This window comes from Anabrus simplex, chromosome 1 (genome assembly GCF_040414725.1).
Source record: "Anabrus simplex isolate iqAnaSimp1 chromosome 1, ASM4041472v1, whole genome shotgun sequence".
Classification (NCBI taxonomy): Eukaryota; Metazoa; Arthropoda; class Insecta; order Orthoptera; family Tettigoniidae; genus Anabrus; species Anabrus simplex.
The window spans coordinates 845,867,341-845,894,829 of NC_090265.1; the positions used below are offsets into that span (position 1 = coordinate 845,867,341).

At 41.5% G+C, this 27,489-nt stretch overlaps 1 protein-coding gene across 1 annotated transcript in view; it reads right to left on the bottom strand.

Moving 5' to 3' along the window:
- The window catches only part of LOC136857241 (runt-related transcription factor 1-like), a 453,244-nt gene that overhangs the window by 163,744 nt on the left and 262,011 nt on the right, over positions 1–27,489 (bottom strand). Inside the window, exon 3 of the mRNA XM_067135732.2 lies at positions 11,525–11,686. Coding sequence (XP_066991833.1) covers positions 11,525–11,686 — 162 coding nt within the window. The remainder of the gene's footprint in view (positions 1–11,524; positions 11,687–27,489) is intronic.

Consider the following 27,489-nt stretch of genomic DNA (forward strand, 5'->3'; position numbering starts at 1 on the left):
TGCCAGCGATCATTGTCGCTACGTTCATGTCTGTTACTTATGAAGCAAAGTTGGTCTGTAAACAGACCGGTGTAAATATAGGTACTGTAGTTTCGTCCGGCAGCTGACTTCTTTTTTACAGAATACTGTTGACCGCAACTGAGAGTTCACTGCATTAGCTTTGCTACACCTTCATTCAATCTCACATACTATACTACCATCTTGGGAGAACACACATCCTAAATACTTGAAATTCCACGAACCTACTACGCTGGCGGTAGCAGGGGAAGATGTGATACTCCCACGTGGCGCGTCCCAGCTGGCGGATACGGAAAACCTAACCGGCTTGCTGGCGGACTTGAGCGAAATAAAATAGCTCTCGCGGACCAAACACACATCCCCCTGTGAGTGGGGGACGCAAACGGAATATACCCACGGTATCCCCTGCCTGTCGTAAGAGGCGACTAAAAGGGGCCATCAAAGGATGATCGAACTAAAACCATGAGACTACTTGTAAATAGTACCATCACCCGCGGAACACCGTGGGTCGCCTTTACTTGCGAGTAGTACCACTATGTTAGGTACACAATAGGTTTGTGATTAGTAGCAACAGAGTGTGAATCAGGATGGGGTTTACAGTACCCGCGATTAGTACCACTACATGCGGAACACCACGGGTTTATGTTGCCTGTAATTATTACCGTACCATTATGTGGAAAGAACTACGGGTCTAGGCATTGCCTGTGAATAGTACCACTATATGAGCGACACCGTGGGTTTGTATTGCCTGTGATTAGTACCAACTATGTGAGGAACATCACAGGATAGTACAAGTCCCTGCGATTAGTACACCTATGTGAGGAACACCATAGGTTTGCGTTGCCTGTAAATGGCGCCGCAATGTGAGAAACACCATACGTCTGCGTTACATGTGAGTATTACATTACCTGTGAGTAGTACCATAATGTGTGGAATACCACGAGTCTACACTACTTTTGATTAGTACCGCAACATGACACATACCATGGTTCTACTTTACTAGCGATAAGTACGATTAAGAGCGGCCGACGACCTGGATATTGGACCCCTTTAGACAGCAAGCATCATCGATTCAGGATTGTGCTTTGAAACAGTCCCTTGGTCAGTAATACTATTGTTTTACGATAGTTTCTGGAAAGGTGGGCTATTGCGGACCGGATCCACTGATTGTTTTAAATTCATATTCATCCATTCATTCTTCGTCATCACGTTTTGAATTCTGGTCAGTGAATGATTTTGGACTTTCAAATTGTCATTATATTTACTCTCATTTCTGACCATTAGGGGCTGATGACTTAGATGTTAGGCTCCTTTAAACAACAAGCATTATCATCATCATCATCAAATGCTTGAAATTATAGCCTACGTGTTCCAATTTTGTATTTCCAACCTGACATTCCATTCTCTTAGGTTGCTTACCTACTAGCACCATTTTAGTATTGGAGAAGCTAATTTCATTTCTTACCCATTGTACCTGTTTTCACTTCCCAAGATATTAGATTGCAAGCTTGCAGCACAATCTGCCATTAAGACCAAGTCGTTAGCAAAGGCCAAACTGCTGTCCTCCAGAAAATGAACGGATTTACTTTTAGGCACCAAGGGAACTCATATATTCATAATATAATAGGTTAATTTAAAACTTGGAATACCATCTGTAGTAGAAATTTCTCCTACTCATGTACCGTCAGTTTTTATTGCCCGTGGTCCATTGCTGCCGATGTTGACTTATGTGCCCGCAAGCAGAAGAGAAATCATCTCGCCCCAATGGGCTGCACCTAACCAGAACATAGGAATACGTGTGCTAAAACAATTTATGTAATTTTCCAGGCGAATCTTTATGCACCATTTGTTGAGTGATATTTCCGGTTCCTCCAGAAGTAAAAGCGTGCGTTATGTCACCATGCACGACGGCTTCTAACTCTCGATGGTAGCTTTCCAAAATATATCACCAGCCAATAGATCGTGAGTGAGGCAAGGGGGATGGAACGTTTTTGACATCTCTTGACACACCCTGTGGACGGGAGATGCAGACGAAGAATGCACTCACGCTATTCCCTGCCTGTCGTAAGAGGCGACTAAAAGGGGCGACTAAGGGATTATGAAATTTGAACCATGAGGCTACTTGTGATTTGTACAATTACGTGCGGACCTTCGTGGGTCGTCATTACTTGAGACTAGTGCCACCTTGCGTAGAAAACCTGGAAAACTTTCTACGTTCCATAGGTACAGTAGCATTATGCGAGGAATACTACGGGTCTGTACGTTACTTGTAATAAGTGTCATCGTGTGCATTCCACTGTGTTCAGTATGGGCCTGCGTTACCTATGAGTAGTACCACTTTATGAGAAACACTATAGGTCTATGATGCCTGTGGTTAGTACCACTATGTGAGCGACACCATGAGTATACGTAGCCTGTGATCAGTTTCACTAAGTGAGGAACACCACGGGAATCCCGGCGCCCATGATTAGTCCCACTATGTGAGGAGCACCATGGGTCTGCGTTGTATGTGAGTGGTGCCCTTCTGTGCGAAACACCATGCGTTTGTGTTACCTGTGAGTGTGCCATTGTGTGGTGACATATCATGGGTCTACATTACCTGTGATTAGTACCACCATAAGAGGAACACCATGGTTCCGCTTTAACAGGGATTAGTACCGTTATGAGTACCGTGACCTGGCTTTCGACCCCTTTAGATAATAAGTATCACTCCAGTAATTAAGGCATTGTGAAATGAATTCACTGATTGTTTTGGTTTCACGATAATTTTTTTCACCACCATTGGTTTTAGATTCTAGTCAATGGATACATTTTTGAAGTTTTAATTATCATTTCGTTCATCTTGTACCATTAGGGGCCGATGACTTAGCTGTTAGGCGTCTGTAAACAACGATCATCAACATCATCATCATCATCATCATCATCATCATCATCATCATATCTCTTGACCGATTCTGTAAGCTACATATTAGAGATACAGTACTGAAATGACCTCCATATTGCGAACAGTCTGACAAAAAATAGGAAGAAGAGGCTTTAATTTCTTCCTCTTCTTCTTCTTCTTCTTCTTCTGCCACTTTCCCAGCTCCTATGGGGTCGCGCGAGAGAAATGTGTCACATGTGGATCCGGCTTTGTTTTATGGCTGGATGCCCTTCCTGACGCCAACCCTATATGGAAGGTTATAATCACTATTGCGTGTTACTGTGCTCGTTGGGAAGTGCGGTGTATTGTCTGAATATGAAGAGGAAAGTGTTAGAACAAATACAAAAACCAAGTCCCCGAGCCAGAAGAATTTATCTCACACCATTAAAATCCATAACCCGGCCGGGAATCGAGTATTGGACCCTCTGAACCGAGGGACTCAACGCTGACTAGTCAGCCAAGGAGAAGTTACTTTTTTTACAATTGGGTTTATATCACACCAACGCAGATAGATCTTATGGCGACAAAGCTATAGGAAAGTGCCAGAAGTGCCAGGTGTGAAAACGGGAAAGGCGCGACTAGTGGCTCAGATGGTTGAGTCGCTAACCTTCTGATTCCAACTTGGCAGGTTCGACCTTGGCTCAGTTCTGTTGTATTTGAAGGTGCTCAAATACGTCAGCCTCGTGTGGGTAGATTTACTGGCACGTAAAAGAACTCCTTCGGGACTAAATTTCGGCACCTCGGCGTCTCATAAAACCGTAAGAGTAGTTCGTGGGATGTAAAGCCAATAACATTTTTATTAGAAAATGGGCAACCATGGAAAACCATCTTCACGTCTGCCAACAGTGGAGTTTCAACCCACTATTTCCCGAATGCATAAACTGATAGCTACGTGGCCCAAACCACACATTAACTTTCTAGATTATTTATTATTATTATTATTATTATTATTATTATTATTATTATTATTATTATTATTATTATTATTATTATTATTATTGAAATCCCTCCTTTATGGCATCGCTTCTTCTTCTTCTTCAGTATTTAAAGGCTGTTAATATTTCTTTACGCATACTGCACGAAGTATTTCAAGGAAGCTTCTAGAAAGCACCTTAAATTGCCTATAAATAAAGTTCTGTGTCCAGGTAAAAAAAAAAAAACACGGAAGAAAACATAAGGAACAGCTATCAAATTGGTCATTGGACCAGTTCAAATGACATGCTTCAGAGGGCCTTGGAAATGTCCGTAAAAGTGAAACAATCGTTGGGTACGTGAACGAATCTTATCCATGAAATTTCATTTTTTTGTCCTAAATGGAAAATAATAGTTGCTTTTACTCACATCAAGTGTAAAATTAGCGGAACATTAATAAATACAATTATTACTAGAGAAATATATACATACATACTTTACTACATTACGGCTATGAATTCTACTACTTCACAGCGCTTCTGTATGTCTTTAGTTCATGCAACACTTTTGTGTGTGAAGTCTTTGCTCACTTAACTTCTTTAAACACTTTGCTTTGCTTTGCTTGATGTTACTTGGTGGGGCGAGTTGTTGACTTGTGTCCACAACTAATCAATCAATATACTGTAATTATTGGTCCAGGGATCATGCTATTTTTCTTTCAACAAAAATCATTTTTGTGTTACGATGTACTTTTCATCTCCATTTTCCCGTTCGAATAGCCCGCGCTAGTCATGATGGACAAAGATATTGAGAATTCACAGACATAGCACTTCCACTCGTCGGCTAGCTCTTTGGTGCTAGCCCTGGACCTCAGGAAGAATCAAAAGACGGCAGGATGAAGCGGAATGCCACAGAAGAGAGTCCTGTCTACAGCGAAATAGTCATTGTAGTTACGTGTCTATATTTCTCTAGTAATAATTATATTTATTAATTAACCGCTAATTTTAACTGTTAATTTGCGTGAAAGCAATTATTATCCTCCAATTAGGATAAAAATTCCAATGACATTTCATGGATACGATTCATTCACGTAACCACAATCGTTAACTACTGTTTCTATTGCGTATTTCTTTTTCGTAGATCGTGGATAAATGTAGACTCACGCCATTCCTTTTCTAGAAACATGAAAAGATAGGAAACGGACGGTATTATGGTGGAATTATTCATCAATACATTCCATGCGGTTAATATGGCCTGCACAAAGCTCGCCCATGTTTTAACAAGTACAACGTAGCTGTAATAATTCGTTACATGTCAGTAAGTCTCCGTTCGTGACAAGAAAGAAATCACATCTGAAAATGACGGGAATACGGAAGTAGACGTCGTGGCACGGGACGCGTTTTATTAAGTATTATCCAAATTATTTAATAATCGCAGAACAAACCGGATGAAGATTTCCTTATTTTATTCTGTTTAAAGCTCTTTTAGTCGTACGATTGATGGATAATTAGAGAATTATGGAGTGCCCTGGCTGAGAAAGTTTCGAAAACATTGAAAACAGTTCTCGTAGCTGTTGTTAAATTTTATGTACACGCACTCTCTAAATTAGCTTCGAAATGTAAACAACGTACAAAAACATAATTTAAATAATATAAATGTCAAAGTATTTGGCACCGAGTGAGTTGGCATCATGGTATGGGTCTAATGTTAACATTCGGGAATTCGTGGGTTCGACCTCGTCTGTTGAGGATCGTGGAGACATTTTAAACATGGATATGGAGGTCTATTTGGAATTGAGCTCATTCATTTCCCGACACTGCCGTAACCATGGCAACCAGTGAACGTCTATGTATACTAGGCCAGGAGCGTCATCTTCTCACTGTACGCTCTCTTCCTGTAGCTAAGAGCTTGAGAAAATCTCGTATCAAGTGAACCCTGTTCTACTCCTCAGTCCAGAATTAAAATCTAAAGTGGCCGGTAAACGAACCAGGGCCTTAGAATGAGACAAGCGCGATTCCTGTACACCACATGGCTGAATAATAATAATAATAATAATAATAATAATAATAATAATAATAATAATAATAATAATAATAATAATAATAATAATAATAATAATAATAATAATAATAATAATAATAATAATAATAATAATAATAATAATAATCCTGCGATATGGTCATGAGGTTAGGGGCGCGCAGCTGTTAACTTGCATTCGGGAGATGGTGGGTTCGATTCCCACCATCGGCAGCCCTGTAAATGGTTTTCCGTGGTTTCCCATTTTCACACCAGGCAAATACTGAGGCTGTACTCTAATCAAGACCACGGCCACTTCCTTCCCACTCCTAGCCCCTTCCAATGCCATCGTTGCCATAATACCTATTTGTGTCGGTGCGATGTAAAGCAACCTGTTAAAAAAAAAAAAAAAATCTTCTAATACTTTTGTGATCACAAAATTTTAAGCTGGTGCTGAACATTCAATTTTTACGACCAACAAAATGAAGCTGCTATCTTGCTTTTTATCAAACACTAGTCTGTATATTGTTTCATACTATGACGTAATTGCCTCAAATACGAAAAATGTCATTTTACCGTACTGTAATTACTTTCCGTCCAGTTTTATTACAGATCGTCTCTGATTGGTTGAACAGTAATGTAAACACAGTCAGAGAGATCTTGAATCAAGGAACACGAATCTTAACCATGTTGAATTGTTTCTTCATCTGACTGCAGCACCGTCGTTCCGCACTCATCTACACAAAAATATTTAGTCTCTGCATTCCCTGCTCAAGTTATCTGCCGCCATCACAACGCTGACTAATGTAAGACAGAAAATTATCACAGTATATCATAAAGTTCCTATTAACTTCATTAATCCACGACCAGAGGACCACATTTAAGAGTATGATAGTTTAGTGGACTGTTCGCTGTTTTAAATAACATTAATTTTTAAGTTTTATTATGACATAACCCAATGTACACACATCTTATATTATTCATAGCACGACACAAATAACAAAATAAGACAGCGTCAATGTATGGATCAAACACGGACGATTTGCGTCGCGGTAACTCAAAATTAGTTACAATTAATTCTTTCTTTCTTAATCTGTTTAACTTCCAGGGTTGGTTTTTACCTCGGACTCAGCGAGGGACCCCACCTCTACCGCCTCAAGGGCAGTGTCCTGGAGCGTGAGACTTTTTGTCGGGGGATACTACTGGGGAGGATGACCAGTACCTCGCCCAGGCGACCTCACCTGTTATGCTGAACAGGGACATTGGTGGGGGAGGGGGAGATTGGAAGGGATAGACAAGGAAGAGGGAAGGAAGCGGCCGTGGCCTTAAGATAGGTACCATCCTGGCATTTGTCTGGAGGAGAACTGGGAAACCACAGAAAAACCACTTCCAGGATGGCTGAGGTGGGAATCGAACTCACCTCTACTCAGTTGACCTCCCGAGGCTGAGTGGACCCCGTTCCAGCCCTCGTACCACTTTTCAAATTTCGTGGCAGAGCCGGGAATCGAACCCGAGCCACCAAGGGGTGGCAGCTAATCACACTAACCACTACACCACAGAGCGGACATCGAATTATTTAAGCTGAATACATTTCTTAGCAGATAAAGTAGGGGTCGCCAAACTACGAAAAACGTAAAATTAAGCAATTTCGTCAACCGTGCCGAAAGTTCAAGGACCAAAGGGCCCGGAAACATTTCAAATTGTGAGTCTTGAATGGCCCTATCTAGCTAAAAAGAAACAAATTTCGAAAGTCACTTCCGGCCTAAATGCAGTTGCGGAAAAACAACCCAAATTCGCATGTTTCTTTACTCGTTTGTTATTCAAATCCTAGCCAAATTAACTTATTTACATAATCATTTCTGTAATGATTCAATACCCTCAGGCGTTTTTTCATTTTATTGTAAAACGTCCGCACCGAATATAGTTATAAGGGCCTAAGTGAAACTCTGCATTGACTCACATTAGCGCTCGTAGTGGCATTTAAGAGAATCAATGCATTGACTCACATTAGCGCTCGTAGTGGCATTTAAGAGAATCAATGCATTGACTCACATTAGCGCTCGTAGTGGCATTTAAGAGAAACAATGCATTGACTCACATTAGCGCTCGTAGTGGTAGAAAAAAGCAAACTGCTAATATAATCGACCGGATAACGATGATTAAGAACAGGATTGCATTTTTTAGGAATAAATAAGGAATATATTGTCACACTTTATTATATATTATTTACCTCAAATTCCTAGCTCATATCCTTAGGATTTTTCAAAACTGAGTTATTTACCTGAAGTTTTCGTATCAGAATTAAGATTTTCAATATTTAAGAAAGTACTTTATAGCTAGTCACATGAGGAGATATTAATGGATGTTATATTTTTTAATATTTTCAATGGTATATTCTGGGGACCTGACAAGTAATTGGGCTGGGACCTTTGATGTGATCCGTTACAGGATGGTGTATTATGTCGGTGCATGAACCAAGCCCGTAATCAATAAAGTAGCAGACAATTTAACAGTTTCTAAAGCACGAAGGGTTTCGTATTACAATAAAAACGATCAACATAGTGGAAGGAGAATGAGGCTCGCGTGTTTTGGTACCAACATTGTCAGCTGCATATACACGCGGGCAGATGTTCAAAGAAAGAGCACGAAAATATATAACACACACAGAAATTGTGTAGCCTTCAAATTGAAAGAAAAATCGTTCCTTAAAATTGGAGACACACACATAGAAAGGAGAATATTAAACAGGCGTTTAAAATGAAGAGAAGATTGCGTGTGTCTGTCCAACAATGAAGGCCTTGCTGCGCTCTTCATTTGTCCAGGTCGTGTGCCACCGGGGGCAGCACCTGTCTCCCGCGCGCTCCCCACATGGCGGGCTCAGACTTCAGGACAATGACGGTTCTAAAACAGCGATTGTTTTCACACACAATGAATACAAGAGGCAAGACGTCAATCAAAACTAGTCTTAAGTAACTGCGCTTCTACCAGTAACACAGGCAACTGTTTCACGTTATTTATACTAATTAACAGTTGAGCGTCATAACAAGTTTCTAAAGGCAAAGGATAAACCTAACAGAGGTGTGTAATACATGGAAACTGCATGCAAAGCACTTCAGTTCCTTTGGGGAGACTTCAGTATTACAAATTCTGTCCGGATCTATGGTTAAATGGTTACTGTATTGGCCTTTGGTCACACTTGCCCGGTGTGAAAATGGGAAACCACGAAAAACATCTTCAAGGCTGCGAATCCACTATCTCCCGAATGCAAGCTGACAGGTGCAGCCACTTGCTTCGTGTTCCACTCTTAGTGGACTCTTTGGACAAAACGTTAGTACACACAATGCATCCTTTAACTACGCCCACGGGTGAGACAGAGTTCCAATAAATCGAAAGAAAAATGAGTGTCTAGAAAAAAGAAAATGAAAGCAATTCTATACCTTCTAAATGTAATACCAACCCATGGCTAAATGGTTGGCGTGCTGGCCTTTGGTCACAGGGGTCCCGGCTTCGATTCCCGGCAGGGTCGGGAATTTTAACCATAATTGGTTCATTTTGCTGGCACGGGGGATGGGTGTATGTGTCGTCTTCATATCATTTCATCCTCATCACAATGCGCAGGTCGCCTACGGGAGTCAAATCAAAAGACTTGCATCTCGCGAGCCCAACCTGCCCTCGGACACTCCCGGCACTAAAAGCCATACGCCACTTTTAATTACAAAATTTAAAACAAGACATTCTACCGTGCTTGTCTCTCATCCGGAGGCCTCAGGTTCGATTGCCGGCCAGGTCAGGGATTTTTACCTGGATCTGTGGGCTGGTACGAGGTCCACTCTGCTTACGTGATTACAATTGAGAAGCTATCTGACGGTGACATAACGGCCGCGGTCTACAAAGCCAAGAAGAACGGCCGAGAGGAGTCGTCGAGCCTGACCACACGTCACCTCATAATCTTCAGGGTTTAAGGCTGAGCAGCGGTCGCTTAGTGGGCCATGGCCTTTCGGATCTCTTGCGCCATGGGATTTGGTTTTTAAAACAAGATATCCGCATAAGTACTTATGGTACGTACGTGGTTCAAAACGTAAGGAAAATAAGGATACTCACGTGTGAATTTCTCACAGTATCATTTCACTTTCCATGGCTAAATGGTTAGAGTGCTGGCCTTTGGTCACAGGGGTCCCGGGTTCGATTCTCGGCAGGGTCTGGAATGTCAACCACCATAGGTTAATTTCGCTGGCCGGGGGCTAGGTGTGTGTGTCGTGTTCATCGTCATTTTATCCTCATCACGACGCACAGGTCGCCTACGCGCGTCAAATCAAAAGACCTGCACTTGGCGAGCCGAACATGTCCTCGGACACTCCTCGCACTAAAAGCCATACACCATTTTAAATAGAGCGAGTATATAATCGCTTCGATTCATGAACATAATACCACACGTAACGCTAGTTATACCACCCTAACATCAGTTGATAGATAGTGGTCTACAAAATAGAGAGCGCAGAGAATAATGCGAAGGGGTGCGGGTATAACCTGATTCTTGTTTCACACTTAAATGTTAAATCAATCAATAAATCAATCAATCAATCAATCAATCAATCAATCAATCAATCAATCAATCAATCAATCAATCAATCAATCAATCAATCAATCAATAAATCAATCAATCAATCAATCAATCAATCAATCAATCAATCAATCAGCATTTAGGGCTTTCGCCCAAGTTGGAGATTAGCTAAAAGTTGAATTATTTCAAGGAAATTTTGAGTTTAGATGAACACATTTTCTGTTTAAAGTAGCTGTCAACTAGAAATAACTTTGTTTTAAGATCCTATTAATACTTCCCCAAGTCTGACTACAGTTATTCAAAAGAATTGCCCAGAGGAACTTTTCACAGAACAATTTCCTGTCTGTCCGCTACTTCCGGCCAAGTTTTAAGGTCCGGGGAGAATCAAATGATTTGAAAATATATTTTCCCGCTATTTAGGTCGAAGTTCTTATTTTCAGTATGGTTCTAAATCGGTTTACAGAGTGTCGGATATATATTATTAATTTAATATATTCTTAATCCATGTACCCTCCAGGGTACGGTTTTCCCTCGGACTCAGCGAGGGATTCAACCTCTACCACTTCAAGGACAGTGTACTGGAGGGTGAGACATTCTGTCGGGGGATACAACTGGGGAGGAGGTAGCCTCACCTGCTATGCTGAACAGGGGACTTGTGGGGCATGGGAAGAATGAAAGAGATAGACAAGGAAGAGGGAAGGAAGCGACCGTGGCCTTAAGTTAGGTACCATCCCGGTCTTTTCCTGGAGAAGTGGGGAAACACGGAAAACCACTTCGAGGATGACTGAGGTGGGAATCGAACCCCCTCTACTCACTTGACCTTCCGAGGCTGAGTGGACCCCGTTCCAGCCTTCGTTCCATTTTTCAACTTTCGTGGCAGAGCCGCGAATCGAATCCTGGCCTTCCAGGGTGGCACCTAATGACACTGACCACTACACCACAGAGGTGGTCAATTTAATGTACCTATTACCAAATAAAAACGCTATAGGCCAGAAACCGCAAATGTCCGGAGCTATCGGTCTCTTCCCTATCTTTCACTTACATCCTGTATTTAGGCTACCGTGCTATGCATGCTAGAAGAGTAACGAACCTACCTTGCGGAGGGGCAGAGGAGTCTGGAACCTTGAACCCCGAGGAACATTCGTTCTTGCGTCGATGGTGATAGGACTCCAGCTCCCGGAGGTGGTTGGTGAAGGGTGAGTCGAGGAAGGGCCTCTGACCCAGTGCGATGGCCCGGAACTGTTGCTGTTGGCCTGCTTTAAAAACACAAACAAAACGAGACACCAAGTCAGTAATGAACGACTTAGTTCTTGTGTCTATCACATGCAAGTGTTTAAGTTTATGTATCTTCCTTTTTTAACATGGATATGTTTTAGGTTTGGGAGTCCACCAGGAATTAGCGCCATCAATTTCTGGTCACCTTTATCGTCTATGTACCGGGTTTCCCATATAAACCCAGACCGAACGCACGGTGTTTGTACTATGCGCTACGGCAGCTGCAGTATGGGAGGCGTGCGCATAGTTCTTGACCTTGCAAGCAGCCTGCACGTGTTCGACCTGGCAAGCATGAGTCACCCGTCTGAATCTCAGCTGGTTAACATGGTGAGGCAGTAATCATTGCAATGTCGCATTTTCGTATGTGAAAGTTCTGATATCATCTTACTAGTTGTGTGAACAGTCATAACTCTCGCTATTGGTGTGCTGAAAATCTTAATGGTATTTATGAAGTCCCTCGTTATGATAGGAAGATAGGTGTTTGGTGTGCTGTTAGTGCAGGGCGAATAATTGGGCCTGTTTACTTCGAGACGACAATAAAATGCAGAGAGGTAGCAAGATGACATTTTGACGCCGTTCTGCCATCATTTAACGGAAGAAGAAAAAATCGCCTGGGTGGTTTAGATTGAACAAGATTCAGCCCCTGTTCATACAGCAAAAGATTCCCTTCTTGCAATCTCGGAAGTGTTTGCAGACAGAGTGATCAGTGCTGGTCTATTTCTCCCTCGTTCTCCAGATCTAGCAGTGTGTGATTTTTACTTGTGGGGTAAACTGAAAAGAAAAAAAAAATCGGACAAATCCTCACACATTGGAGGAACTGAAGGAGAACATTACGAATGAAATCAGAAACGTTACAATGGCAGAACTCACTCGTGTCATTACCGAGCTCGATAGCTGCAGTCGCTTAAGTGCGGCCAGTATCCAGTATTCGGGAGATAGTAGGTTCGAACCCCACTGTCGGTAGCCCTGAAAATAGTTTTCCGTGATTTCCCAATTTCACACCAGGCAAATAATGGGGCTGTACCTTAATTAAGGCCACGGGCGCTTCCTTCCCACTCCTATAGCCCTTCCCTGTCCCCGTCGTCGCCATAAGACCTATCTGTGTAAAGCAACTAGCAAAACAAACAAACAAACAAATAAATAAATAAATAAATAAATAAATAAATAAATAAATAAATAAATAAATAAATAAATAAATAAATAAATCACTCGCGTCAGCCAGAATGTGGCTACCAGATAAAATGGCTGTGTAACCCAGGAATAACGACACTTCCAGCATCTTTTATAAGGTAAGATTTCATACAAGATTGTATACACGCTTGAAGCAGGGCGGCAGCGCGCGGCATGAGTTCGGCTGAATCAGCTGCCGTAGTGCAAAGTACAAACACCTTGCGTTCGGTCTGAGTTTATATGGGATACCCGGTACACTAGGTCAGTAGCGTGATCTTCACACTGTGCGCTTTCTTCTTGTAACTAAGTGCTTGAGAAAATCTCGTATCAAGTGAACCCTGTTCTACTCCTCAGTCCAGAATTAAAAGCCTTGAACTGGTCAGAAAACGAATCCAGGGTGTTGGAAAATAGGAACAGGCTGGCTACCTCCACACCACAAGGCTGACTAAATAATAATAATAATAATAATAATAATAATAATAATAATAATAATAATAATAATAATAATAATAATAATAGATAGGTCTTCTGGCGACGGAGGAATAGGGAAGGACTAGGAGTGAGAAGGAAGTGGCTGTGGCCTTAGTTAAGGTACAGACCCAGCATTTTCCTGGTGTGAAAATGGGAAACCAGGGAATACCATCTTCAGGACTGCCGACAGTTGGGTTCGAACACACTTTCTCCCGATTGTAAGCTGATAGCTACGTGACACAAACGGCAGGGTCACTTGCTCGTTGATATTATTATTATTATTATTATTATTATTATTGTTGTTGTTGTTGTTGGTATTACATTTACAAGGTATATAATGGCTTTCATTTAATTTTTTTAGACACTCATTTTTCTTTCGATTTATTGGAACTCTTTATTTCCCCTGTGGGTGGAGTTAAAGGATGCAAAGAGGCTGCTAAGAGAGGAACACGAAGCACGTGGCTGCACCTGTCAGCTTGCATTCGGGAGATAGTGGATTCGGCAGCCCTGAAGATGTTTTTCCGTGGTTTCCCATTTTCACAACAGGCAAGTGCTGGGGCTGTACCTTAATTAAAGCCACGGTCGCTTCCTCCCCATTCCTTGCCCTTTGTTACCCCATCGTCGCCATAAAACCTGTCTGTGTCGGTGCGACGTAAAGAAAACAGATAAAAGGAAAAAAGAGGAGAACGGTTAAAGAATCTACTCGATCTCTCGTCTACTAAGCCCAAAACCTTATTCATTATTGTATGTTTTTCTGTGGGGCGGAGAAAATGTAGTTAGGTGATTGTTGACAAATATAACTTATGGCTGCGGGCCATCCGAAAATGAAGTTAGGTGATTGTTGACAAATATATCTTATGGCTGCAGGTCATCCGAAAATGAAGTTAGGTGATTGTTGACAAATATATCTTATGGCTGCGGGTCATCCGAAAATGTAGTTAGGTGATTGCTGACAAATATATCTTATGGCTGCGGGTCATCCGAAAATGTAGTTAGGTGATTGTTGACAAATATATCTTATGGCTGCGGGTCATCCGAAAATGAAGTTAGGTGATTGTTGACAAATATATCTTATGGCTGCGGGTGATCCGAAAATGTAGTTAGGTGATTGTTTACAAATATACCTTTGGCTGCGGGTCATCCGAAAATGTAGTTAGGTGATTGTTTACAAATATACCTTTGGCTGCGGGCCATCCGAAAATGTAGTTAGGTGATTGCTGACAAATATATCTTATGGCTGCAGGTCATCCGAAAATGAAGTTAGGTGATTGTTGACAAATATATCTTATGGCTGCGGGTCATCCGAAAATGTAGTTAGGTGATTTTTGACAAATATATCTTATGGCTGCGGGCCATCCGAAAATTTGTATGACTTGGTGTGACAGAATGTGTGACGGAAGTGTAATCGTAGCAAACGTGCAGCAGTGATGTAAGGTATGGATGGACTGTCACACAGTGTTACCTAGCAACCGTGCAGGCTATGTTATCTGGAATTAGCAGCCATTGATGGATGGACATGAGCGGGAGACATTTATGATTATTTGATTTACACAAAGGCAAAATTGGTTCCTTTTTATTTCTCAAGTGTAGGGTGAGATACAAGGTTTTAATGTTGAAAACATGTCTTGGCAGACAAAGTAGCGATCCCCATACTATGAACAACGTAAAATTAAGCAATTTACTCAATTGTGCCGAAAGTTAACGGACGAAATGGCCCGGAAAGGTTTCAAATTGTGAGTTTTGGATAGTTCTAACAAACTATAACAAAACACATATTTCTGAAATCACTTCAGGCCTAAATGCAGTTCCGGAAAAGCAGATAAAAAAAGCTTGTTCCTTTACTCATTTTCTTTTTGATTCAAATCCTAGCCAAATTAAATTATTTCATAATTCTTTCTGTAGTTTGTTCCTTGCTCCAATGCCCTCATATGTTTCTTGACCTTTTGAAAAATGTCCTCACCGAATGTAGTTATAAGGACTTAAGTGAAACAATTCATTGATTCACATTAGCGCTCGTAGGGGTAGAAAAAAGGCAAACTTCTAAGCTAATCGATCGGACAACGATTATTAAGAAATTTTTTAGGAATAAACATATTTTCATTTCTTCGTTCTTTCTTTCTTAATCCGTTTACCCTCCAGGGTTGGTTTTTCCCACGGACTCAGCGAAGGATCCCACCTCTACCGCCTCAAAGGCAGTATCATGGTGTGTGAGACTTTGGGTCGGCGGATACAACTGGAGAGGGGGAAGAGTACCTCGCCCAGGCGGCCTCACCTGCTATGCTGAAGAGAGGCCTTGTGGGGGGATGGGAAGATTGGAGGGATAGATAAGGAAGAGGGAAGTAAGTGGCCTTTGCCGTAAGTTAGGTACCATCCCGGCATTTTGCTGGGGGAGAAGTGGGAAACCACGGAAAGCCACTTCGAGGATGGCTGAGGCGGGAATCGAATCCCCCTCTACTCAGTTGACCTCTCTAGTCTGGGCGAATAAGTTCCAGCCCTCGTACCACTTTTCAAATTACGTGGTAGAGGCAGGAATCGAACCCGGGCCTCCGGGGCTGGCACCTAATCACGGCTAACCAGTACACCACAGAGGTGGACATAATGATTCTCATACTTCATTATATTTTATTTACCTAACGTTCGTAGATCATATTCCTAGGAGGTTTTCAACACTGAGTTGCTTCTCTGAAGGGCTGGAAATGTGTAGGGTGAGACACGATCTGTTTTATTTTACTTTCTTCTAGATGCAATGCGTCGGCAGGATGATTCAACTATCAAAGCTAACGGGGGGCATTTTGAACATTTCATGGGGTACATTCTGTTCCTGTGTTTCCCACTATTAATGTACTGTGTAGAGTTGTAAAAAAATGAGTTCTTCTTCCTTTTCTTCTTCTTCTTCTTTATCTGTTTATCCTCCAGGGTCGGTTTTTCCCTCAGACTCAGCGAGAGATCCCACCTCTACCGCTTCAAGGAAAGTCTGGGTCGGGGATACAACTGGGGAGAATGACAAGTACTTCACCCAGGCGGCCTCACCTGCTATGCTGAACAGGGCCTTGCGGGGGGATGGGAAAATTGGAAGTAATAGACAAGGAAGAGGGGAAGGAAGCGGCTGTGGCATTGAGTTAGGGACCATCCCGGCATTTGCCTGGAGGAGAAGTGGGAGACCACGGAAAACCACTTCCAGGATGACTGAGGTGGGAATCGAACCCACCTCTACTCAGTTGACTTCCAGAGGCTGAGTGGACCCCGTTCCAGCCCTCGTACCACTTTTCAAATTTCGTGGCAGAGCCGAGAATCGAACCCGGGCCTCTGGGGATGGCAGCTAATCACACTAACCACCACACCACAGAGGCGGACAAAAATGAGTTCTAACATGGAAATAAAGCGTCTTCGGACCCATATCCATATAACATACTTTCTTCTTCCACGTGTGAGGAATGTGTCCTGAAACTTTGACCATACCTCACTGTTAAACCCTGTATGTGCGTTTAGGCGATTGGGCATGGAATCAAACGCCGCACGTAATCCTGCTCAAAATTTCTGCGAATTATGATCCAAGTCACGAATGTTTCGACATGGAGTTCAATGTCAGGTGACCAGGAAGACAATGGAAGTATTGAAATGTGACGCAAATACTCCTGGGAAACCCTAAGCTCTGTGAAATAAACTTTCATATTTCCTGGGCATTCAATTAGGAAAAGTAATATCTAGACCTGCAGAATTCTTAAAGGTATCGCTGCTTGAACAAATACACTCGTATCACTTACCGCTCCCTACCGGGCGATTTGGCCGGGCAGTTAGGGGCGCGCAGCTGTGAGTTTGCATCCGGGAGATAATGGGTTCGAATCCCACTGTCAGCAGATCTGAATATTGTTTTCCATTTTTATACAGGCAAATGCTGTGGCTTTCTACTGCGGAGTGTATATGTAAAGCAAACTGGCACGCAAATAATTTATTTCCTATAGATATTTTTTAACATTCGCATTATATTAAGTATAGCTTCCGTGGCTCAGGGGGCAGCGCGTCAGCCTCTCACCGCTGGGTTGCGTAGTTCAAATCCCGGTCACTCCATGTGAGATTTGTGCTGGACAAAGCGGAAGTGGTTCAGGTTTTTCTCCGGGTACTCCGGTTTGCTCTGTCATCTTTCATTCCAGCAACACTCTCCACTATAATTTCATCTGTCATTCCTTAATCATTGCCCCAGAGAAGTGCGGCAGGCTTCGGCAGCCGGCACAATTCCTATCCTCGCCTATCCCTGACCCGCTCACTGACTGGAAAACAGGTTGTAGGTTTTCATTTTCATTGTATTAAGTGTCAATACACATGTGCTGTTTCAAAGAAAAATGAAAGTGAAAAATTAACACTTCCATACTTTGTTTCTTAGCCCAAATTTCGAACACATCCACCCCAACCATCACACACATTAGCCTCCGCGAAAAGATTTGGGTGCTCTCGATTTTTCGAGGATCATGGAAGTATCAAGTTCTCTGGTACCAAGTTCTAAGTTTCTAGACTGTATAGGAGTCCTAAGACATTTTCCTGACCTTTAAAACTCGATTACCTTGGCCTAAAACCTGAGATGAGTTCACTGAGATACAAGTCCTCTTGACTTATATAAGGCACTTGATAGGGTAGATTATGGGAGACTGCTGGCAAAAATGAGTGCATTTGGACTAGACGAAATAGTGACTGAATGGGTGGCTATGTTTCTAGAAAATGTATCTCAGAGAATTAGAGTAGGCGAAGCTTTATCTGACGCTGTAATAAATAAGAGGGCAATTCCTCAAGGCAGTGTTATTGGACCTTTATGTTTCACAAATTGGAAATGTCATGTCATAGTTACTACGTTGATGAGGTGAAATTTCCTTACGGGGAACATTTTAAGTACATATGTGTTAATATAAGGAAATATCTTCATTGGGGTAATCACATAAATGGGATTGTAAATAAAGGATACAGATCTGTGCACATGATTATGAGGGTGTTTGGGGGGGGGGGGTGTAGTCAGGATGTCAAGAAAAGGGCATATAACTCCCTTGTAAGACCCTAACTAGAGTATGGTTCCAGTGTATGGGACCCTCACCAGGATTATGCGATTCAATAACTTCAAAAAATCCTAAGAAAAGCAGCTAGATTTGTTCAGGGTGATATGCGACAAAAGAGTAGCGTTACAAAAATGTTACATAATTTGGGCTGGGAGGACTTGGGAGAAAGGAGACGAGCTGCTCGATTAAGTGTGTGTCAGTGGAGAGAAGGCGTCGAATGACATTAGTAGACGAATAAGTTTGAGTGGTGTCTTTAAAAGTAGGAGAGATCACAATATGAAGATAAAGTTGGAATTCAAGAGGACAAATTGGGGCAAATACTCATTTGTAGAAAGGGGTGTTAGAGATCGGAATAACTTACCAAGGGAGATGTTCAATAAACTTCCAATTTCTTTTCAATCATTTTAAAAATGGCCAGGAAAACAAAAGATAGAGAATCTGCCACCCGGGCGACTGCCCTAAATGCAGATCGGTAATGATTAATGACTGACTGAAAAAAAATCTCCGTTTCATGCTTACGCATTATACGGGGGTATACTTCCACTTATATTTCCTCTTCCTTCCCACTTCTAGTACTTTCATAACCCATCGTCGCCATAAGACCTATCTGTGTCGGTGCGATGTAAAACAAATTGCAAATATATATACCACTACCATGAACGAATGACGTGAGGTAGAGATTGCACTGCTCGTCTTGCGGTCTTCCTAACTGGCACGTCAGTCATCTTCTCCCGAAGAAAAATGCCATTTGGCACTAAAAATATGCCACCTAGTGTTGCCAAGTGGTTTGTTTCTCGGATTACTCCATTTTCTTTAGACATGATTTTGGTCCTGCGTTTGTTATGTTCCCAGAGTGGGCAATTCTCCTTCTAAAAATTGCAACGGGAGAAACGCATAGGAATACAAACTTTCTCAACAGTAAATCGACCCCCTGTGGGTGGGGGGACGTAGACGAAGAATACACCCACGGTATCCCCTGCCTGTCGTAAGAGGCGGCTAAACGGGGCGACCACGTGATGATTGAATTAGAACCACGAAACTACTTGTGGTTAGTACCATCACACAGGGAGCACCATGGGTCACCTTTACATGCGAGTAGTACCACTATGTTAGGTATACAATAGATTTGTGATTAGTAGCAGCAGAGATTGGTTCACTGTGGGTTTACAGTACCTGTTATTAGCACCAAGGGCTTGACGTTGCCTGTGATTAATAACATTATGTGAGAAAACACCACGGGTCTGGGCGTTGCCTGTGGTTAGTACCACTATATGAGCGACTCCGTGGGTCTGCGTTGCCTGTGATTGGTACCCCACTATGTAAGTTACACCACGGGAATACTGGCGCTCGTGATTCGTACACCTATGTGAGGAACACGATGGGTTGCCTATGAGCAGCGCCAATATGTGAGAAACACCATAGGCCTGCGTTACCTGAGCGACGTAGTACCATAACGTGTGGAGCAGCGTGAGTCCAGGCTACTTTTGATTAGTACCGCAACATGAGAAATACTGTTGTACTTTACTAGCGATAAGTACTATTATGATGGGCCGTTGACCTGGATTTTGTATCTCTTTAGACAATAAGCATCATCGATTTAGGATTGTGCTTTGGAAGCAGTCCCTTGGTCAGTAATACTATTGTTTTAAGATAGTTTCTGGGAAGGTGGGGCATTGCGGGTCGGATCCACTGATTGTTTTAAGTTCATAATCTTTGTTCATCGTCGTCTTTTTGAATTCTAGTCTGTGAATAGATTTTGGAATTATTTTTAACTTTTAGAATTATGAGTTGGATCCGCAGATTATTTTAAATTCACATTCATCCATTCATTGTTCATCATCACGTTTTGATTTCTGGTCAGTGGGTGAATTTTGGACTTTTAAATTGTCATTACATTTTGTCTCATTTCGTACCTCGTGCCATTAGGGGCCGATGACCTACATGTTAGGCCCCTTTAAATAAAAAGCGTCATCATCAAGTTGTCTAACTTGATTCGTATCTATGTTGGTAGGCCTGCTAAGCAAATCAGGCACTACGTTTATCATCCTGTTATCGTCCGCTTAAAATTCAATTTTCGCAAATGTGTTTTGCACATTTTATCGTAAGAAAAGCAATCCGTGGTAATCCAGATAACAAATACTTTAAAATGAGTCAAAATTAATATGATCTATCAAAGATTCACCGAAAGAAGAAGTTGAAATCTTACAATCACATCATCAGGTGTATTTCAAGAAGAGGGAATAGCTATTTTCGAGGGTTTAGCCGGGTCCAAATAATGACTAATTTTACTTTGTTTGTACGCAGTAAGTTAAGAATTTTCCGGTAGACAATGTAACTTGAAACAGCATTTTCAGTATAGTATGTTTTGATAACTTTTTTACAATTCCGTAAGTACAGTATACTGTACGTAACATAGGTTACTACTTTTTTTCTTGTTGAAATATCTGGTAATCCTAATATCTTCACCAGCTTATAATGCTCTACGATGCTCTCTGCTCACACCATTGCAATCGAAAGTGACGCTATTAAGATTTAAGTGACAGATAATGTAAAGTAGATCGCAGAACACCCTATGCTATTGTCCGCTTTTTGTTGTTCTTGCTGTTGATGTAGTTAACGTTAATTGTTGTCCGTTAAACGCCTTACTGACTCAGGTTTTAGGTGACAATGAAATAGATTCAGGTAGTCAAATGGACTATGTCGCTATTGACCTATCCAAGGCTTTTGATAGGGTAGACGATAGGAGTTTTCTGGCAAAAATGAGGACTATTAAAGTAGACAAAAGGGCGGTTGAATGGGTGGCTACATTTGTAGAAAACAGAACTCAGAAAATTGAAGTAGGCGAAGTGTTATCTGACCCTGTAATATTTAAGAAGAGGGTCACACAAGGCAGTATTATTGGACATTTATATTTTTGTTTATATTTAAATTATATGAATAAATAACTGGAATCACGGATAGGGCTATTTTAGAAAATGTTATACTGTATAGAGTAGTAAATGAGTTGCAGGATTGTGAGTGACTGCAGGGGGACCTAGACCATGTTGTGAGATGGACAGCAGACAATGGTATGAATGTAAATTGAATGAAAAGTCAGGTTGTCATTTTCACCAAGAGGAAAAGTCCTCTCAGTTTTAATTATCGTGTTGATGGAGTGATAATACGCCATGGGGATCACTGTAAGTATCTGTGTGTTAACATACGGAATTATCTTCATCGGGGAAATTATAGATCTCTTCACATGGTTATGAAGGTATTTAGGGGTTGTAGTAAGGACCTAAAGGAGATGGCGTGTTTCTCGTAAGACCCCAATTAGAAATAGTTAGAGTGTATGGGACCTACACTAGAACTACTTGATACGACAACTAGAAACGATCCGTACGAAAGCACCACAGTTTGTTCTATTGATTTCCGCCAAAGAAATACTGTTACGAAAATTTTGCGAACTCTAGGCTAGGAAGACTATGCTCGACTATGTGCTAGTTTCGAGTTGTCGGTGGAGAGATGGCGTCGAATGACATTAGTAAACGAATAAGCTTGAGCGGAGATTTTAGAAGTAGGAAAGGAAAATGTAATAAACGAGGAATTCAAGGTGACAAATTGGGGCAAATATTCGTTTATAGATCAATTTACCAAAGGAGATGTTCCATAAATTTCAAAGTTCTTTGCAGTTATTTAAGAAAAGACCAGGTAGACAACACAAAGGGAATCCACCACCTGGGCGACTGAACTAAAAACAGATCAGTGATGATTGATTGATTGATTGATTGATTGATTGATTGATTGATTGATTGATTGATTGATTGATTGATTGATTGATTGATTGATTGATTGATTGATTGATTGATTGATTGATTGATTGATTGATTGATTGACTGAAGATGAAGTTGAAATTCAAGAGAACAAATCGGGACAAATATTCATTTATCCGCCTGTGTGGTGTAGTGGTTAGCGTGATTAGCTGCCACACCCGGAGGCCCGCGTTCGATCCACGGCTTTGCCACGAAATTTGAAAAATATGAGGGCTGGAACGGGGTCCACTCAGCCTCGAGAGGTCAGCTGAGTAGAGGGGGGTTCGATTCCTACCTCAGCATCCTGGAAGTGGTTTTCCGTGGTTTCCCACTTCTCCTCCAGGCAAATACGGGGATGGTACCTAACTTAAGGCCATGGCCTCTTCCTTCCCTCTTCTTTGTCTATCCCTTCAAATCTTCCCATCCCCCCGCAAGGCCCCTGTTCAGCATAGCAGGTGTGGCAGCCTGGGCGAAGTACTGGTCCTCCTTCCCAGTTGTATCCCCGACTCAAGGTCCCACGCTCCAGGACACTGCCCTTGAGGCGGTAAGAGGTGGGATCCCTCGCTGAGTCCGAGGGAAAAACCGACCCTGGAGGGTAAGCAGATTAAGAAATAAAAGAAAGGCCTGTTCATTTATAGAACGAGGAGTAAGGGACTGGAATAAATTATGAAGGGGAATGGTCGATAGCGAATCTGCCACCTGGGCGACAATCCTAAATGAATATCATTGATGATTGACGACTGATGATTGAAGGAGGTTGTTGATGACCGCTGTGATATATCTTATGGACCTGCTCTTTTGTCGGTGACAGTCACGCACAAGCAAAGTAAAGAAGCTGGAAGCTGGTTACGGAGCAAATAGTGAGAGCGTTACGTCGTCACTAACGCCATCGAAATGTTTGGTTAGAGGCTGACAAAGCCCGACCAGCCCGCCCTCTCACGTCCAATAAACGGTGTGTGTGGACCTACATAATGATGTGAGCTTCGCTTATTAGCTTTTAATAGCATATCCACGCAAAACTGTCCTGCTCTTCAGCGGCTAAGCACATAATCAACCTAATAATGATACGCTTAATGACTGTGTAGGACACAGAGAAACTGCTTTACAGCATGCATTCTCTATTAAATATTATTTTATTAAATAACCCGTCATGACCTTGCAGGCTGCTCGAATACAGTATTTCCTTGCACATTTCTCATTTTCTAATAATAATAATAATAATAATAATAATAATAATAATAATAATAATAATAATAATAATAATAATAATAATAATAATAATAACTGCATGCCTGGAAGCAGAAAGAACTCCATGGTTCAGATTCTCAACGTCTAAGTCAACCGTCTGTTGACAGTCTGAAATCCACTCCCTCGCTAAAGCAAGGCTACCTCCATGGAGAAGCAGAAGGGTTCTTGTAGCAATCTAGGCTAGAGTCGTAAGCACTCGTATCTACCCAAGTATGTCTTAAAGGAAGAAGTGAACGACAGATGCAGGATATGCGGAGATACAGCTGAGACGGTGGAGCATATTGTGGGTGCATGTAAGGCAATGGCAGGTAAAAATGTACTCATCGGCATGATGCCGTAGCTATGATTGTGTATCAAGAGCTGGGAGTCAAATCGGGACTTATAGATCAGAAAATCCCATATTACGAGTACAGACTATCATATGTGCTCGAAAATGAAAAGTTCAAGCTGTAATAGAATCGATCTTTGCAGACAGATAGGACATAAGATCAAACAGGCCGGACTGACAAACAGCTCAAGAAGACTGATCTTCTGAATGTGACGGTCCATCCAGATCACAATATCACCAGGCCTATGTCCAATAGATTAAATAGTACACTGACCTTGCTGCAGAAGTTCGAATACTGTGGGAAATTGACCTGACAACACTGAGAGTCATCTCTGCCACAGGCCTTATGCGCAATAAGCTGCAACAACACCTGCAGGATCTGAAGATCACCTACAGTATACACTTCTACAAATGCAGAAGGCTGTCATTCTGGACACCTGGAGCATGACAAAAACCTTCCTATCACAGCAGTAGAAGTCGGAAGAATTTGACAGCAGTCCATCTCCTGATCGGTGAACCGCCACGATGAGTGAAGATGATAGTACACATATCATCTTAAGTGTTGCCGATGGTGGGGTTCGAATACACCAACTCCCAAATGCAAGCCTACAGCTACGCGGCATGAATCACGCAGAAAACTCGGTAGGAATGTAATTATTTAGACGTAGGATTATAGTATGTATTATGTGATTTAAGATGAGGCCCCATATAGTTCATCAGTTGCCACTGTTAATTCGCTACCCTCGACATAGCAGGGCTCAAGGATGTATTTAGACCCAGTATAGGCTAAAATATAGTAAGCCGACGATGTACCACACCAGGGAATGTACTTTTAGAGGGCGAGATGGTGGATGTAAGTATAGACTGCCTCACATAGTAACTAAAGTATTATGTTATGGTATACCTTAAGAAAACTGAAAAGCAGGAGAGAATCAAGATATTTACAATATTTAAGGAATAAAATACAAAATCATTGCCCGATTAGAAATAAAATCATCAAATGATTTTAAAAATCGCTCTTAAAGCCTTACCACAAGGAATTAGCACAGTGTCTTGGTTGATTTCTGTATCTCAATGAACTGGAAGAAGAGCTAAGCCGTTCAAATGCTCATTTGATACTGTGGTCCTTAAATATATTTTTAACCCCATTAAAATCGAAAAAGAACATTGAAACAGATAATGAAGCTGTTCTCCGTAATATATTATTTACCAGTGGATTAAGTAATTTATCAGTCACACACATCCGCAGCTTCCAAATATGTTCGCTGCTTCGTCGGATCTAGTCGGCCACACTCACACGTTGCCATCTTTTGCAAGAAAGTATCTTAACGTTGCGCTTAAGAATGGATTAAATGCATATCATCACGTTATTGAAATGATACTGATTTCGTTTGCATATCTTATAGGAATTAATTAGGTCAAATATCCATATTACTGCCGACTAATGGCGAGGGTGTTTTCGACATATTTCATAACCTGTAACTGGGTCTTAATCGTTAATTTCACTTCTTTAAAAGGAGTCGCGACCGAAATGTTGCAATTTTGGCCAAAATTACGAATTTTCAATTTTAAAAATCCCCCAATTCTTCTTTCAAATCTCGTATTCCGTTTTGCCCTAAAGCCATTTTAAAGATCTAAATGTCGGATTTGAAGGGTAGGGGCACTTTATCAGACTATGTGGGCTTCAAAGTCTTTTTGGACTACCATTTTATTAATTCCGCTGGAATAGATTTACATTGTAGTAAGCCTAGACTGTGCATAAGAGTAAACAGGATTCTGATGGAGTAACATACAGTCCACAGCAGTTTTAAAGCAAATATGTTTCTTAAAACATTCAATTGAAATTTTCTAGCTTAAAATATTATCAGCTCATTGCCAGGTATGAAATGCTCGCTGCGACAGGGTTTTTATCAGATTCAACTGAAATTTTCTGATCAAGTTTCAATAGGTAGAGGAATATAAGGTCCGCCTCTGTGGTGTAGTGTTTACTGTGATTAGCTGCCACTCCCGGAGGCCCGGGTTCGATTCCTGGCTCTGCCAAGGAATTTGAAAAGTGTTACGAGGGTTGAAAAGGGGTCCACTCAGCCCCGGGAGGTCAACTGAGTGGACGTGGCTTCGGTTCCCACCTCAGCCATCTTGGAAGTGGTTTTCCGTGGTTTCCCACTTCTCCTCCAGGCAAATGCCGGGATGGTACCTAACTTAAGGCCACGGCCGCTTCTTCCCCTCTTCCTTGTCTATCCCTTCCAATATTCCCATCACTCTGCAAGGCCCCTCCCTGTTCAGCATAGGAGGCGAGGTACTGGTCATCCTCCACAGTTGTATCCCCCGACTCAGAGTCTGAAGCTCAGGACACTGCCGTTGAGGCGGTAAGAGGTGGGATCCCTCGCTGAGTCCGAGGGAAAAACCGATCCTGGAGGGTAAACAGATCAGAAGAAGAAGAAGAAGATTTAAAAGTAGTTTAGCATTTTATTATCAGTTGAATATTACCTTCATATTGCTGTTACTAAAATAGCACCAAACTAGAGTTTTGCCTACTGTAAGAGTTATGAAAAAAATATAAACTTATATTTCCAACAGTTAATAATAATCATCGTATGGCCTCGGTTACTGTGTGCATACATTTCAATTTGACGCTATATGGCTGTCTGCTTGTCAATTTCGACGTTCCGTTTTACTCTAGGCCCACTAGATGGCAGACAGAGTGAACCGAAACTCTCTTGAGCGTCTATGGCTGAGATTTAATGAATTTTGCCAGGTTTGAACCTGCTATCTTGGGATCCGGAGGCCGACACACTACCACTGATCCACAGAGGCAAAACTCAGAGTTATTATTAATAATATGAATATTTTTGACAAGTCTGTCAAATTATAATCCAAAAATAATGAAAACTGCGCCAGAAGAAGCATTTTCCATGCAACAAATAAAATAATTGTTAATAACTTTGCAACAAATTAACTAACCAACTTCAAATTGTGTTTGATTCTCTATTTTATTAGTATGTGCTTGTGTTTTAAATTTGGTACGGTAATGATAAGAGGTAAATTGTAGAAGCTCCAATTTTCAGTCATGACTCCCTTAAATTGACTTATATTTGGAGATTTTCTGGTGGTGGCGAGGAGGCTTCTCACATTCCATAACCTGTAATCTGGACTTAATCGTTAATTCCTCTACTTTAAACCGATTTATGTTTGGAGGTTCTTCTGCTGGGGAATATTTATTCTATAAATCCCCCACCCCATTCTCGGTACACCCCTGTATCACACTGGCCTTTTAGCTGATGTCAAGAAACGCTTCAGACAAAGCGAAAAATTTCGAGCTCCTATGAACAGCATTGAAAGCATAGTTACTACCACCATACATAACTTAGATCTGTACGCACAGTGAGATCTCATTTGTTCGAACCTCCATAGTTAAAAGACCATATTACCACTATATCTCTATATAATAAAAATTTCTGTATCCTGATACGCTTTACTTTGTCCATTGTGACAACCCGTAATTGCGGAAAGTCGTTGATTCGTTCAATAAATATATATATGTATATATATATATATGTCCGATAAAATACGATTTTAGATTATCTCATTTTTTTTTTTTTTTTTTTTTTGCTGGTTGCTTTACGTCGCATCGACACAGATAGGTCTTATGGCGACGATGGGACAGGAAAGGGCTAGGAGTGGGAAGGAAGTGGCCATGGCCTTAATTAAGGTACAGCCCCAGCATTTGCCTGGTG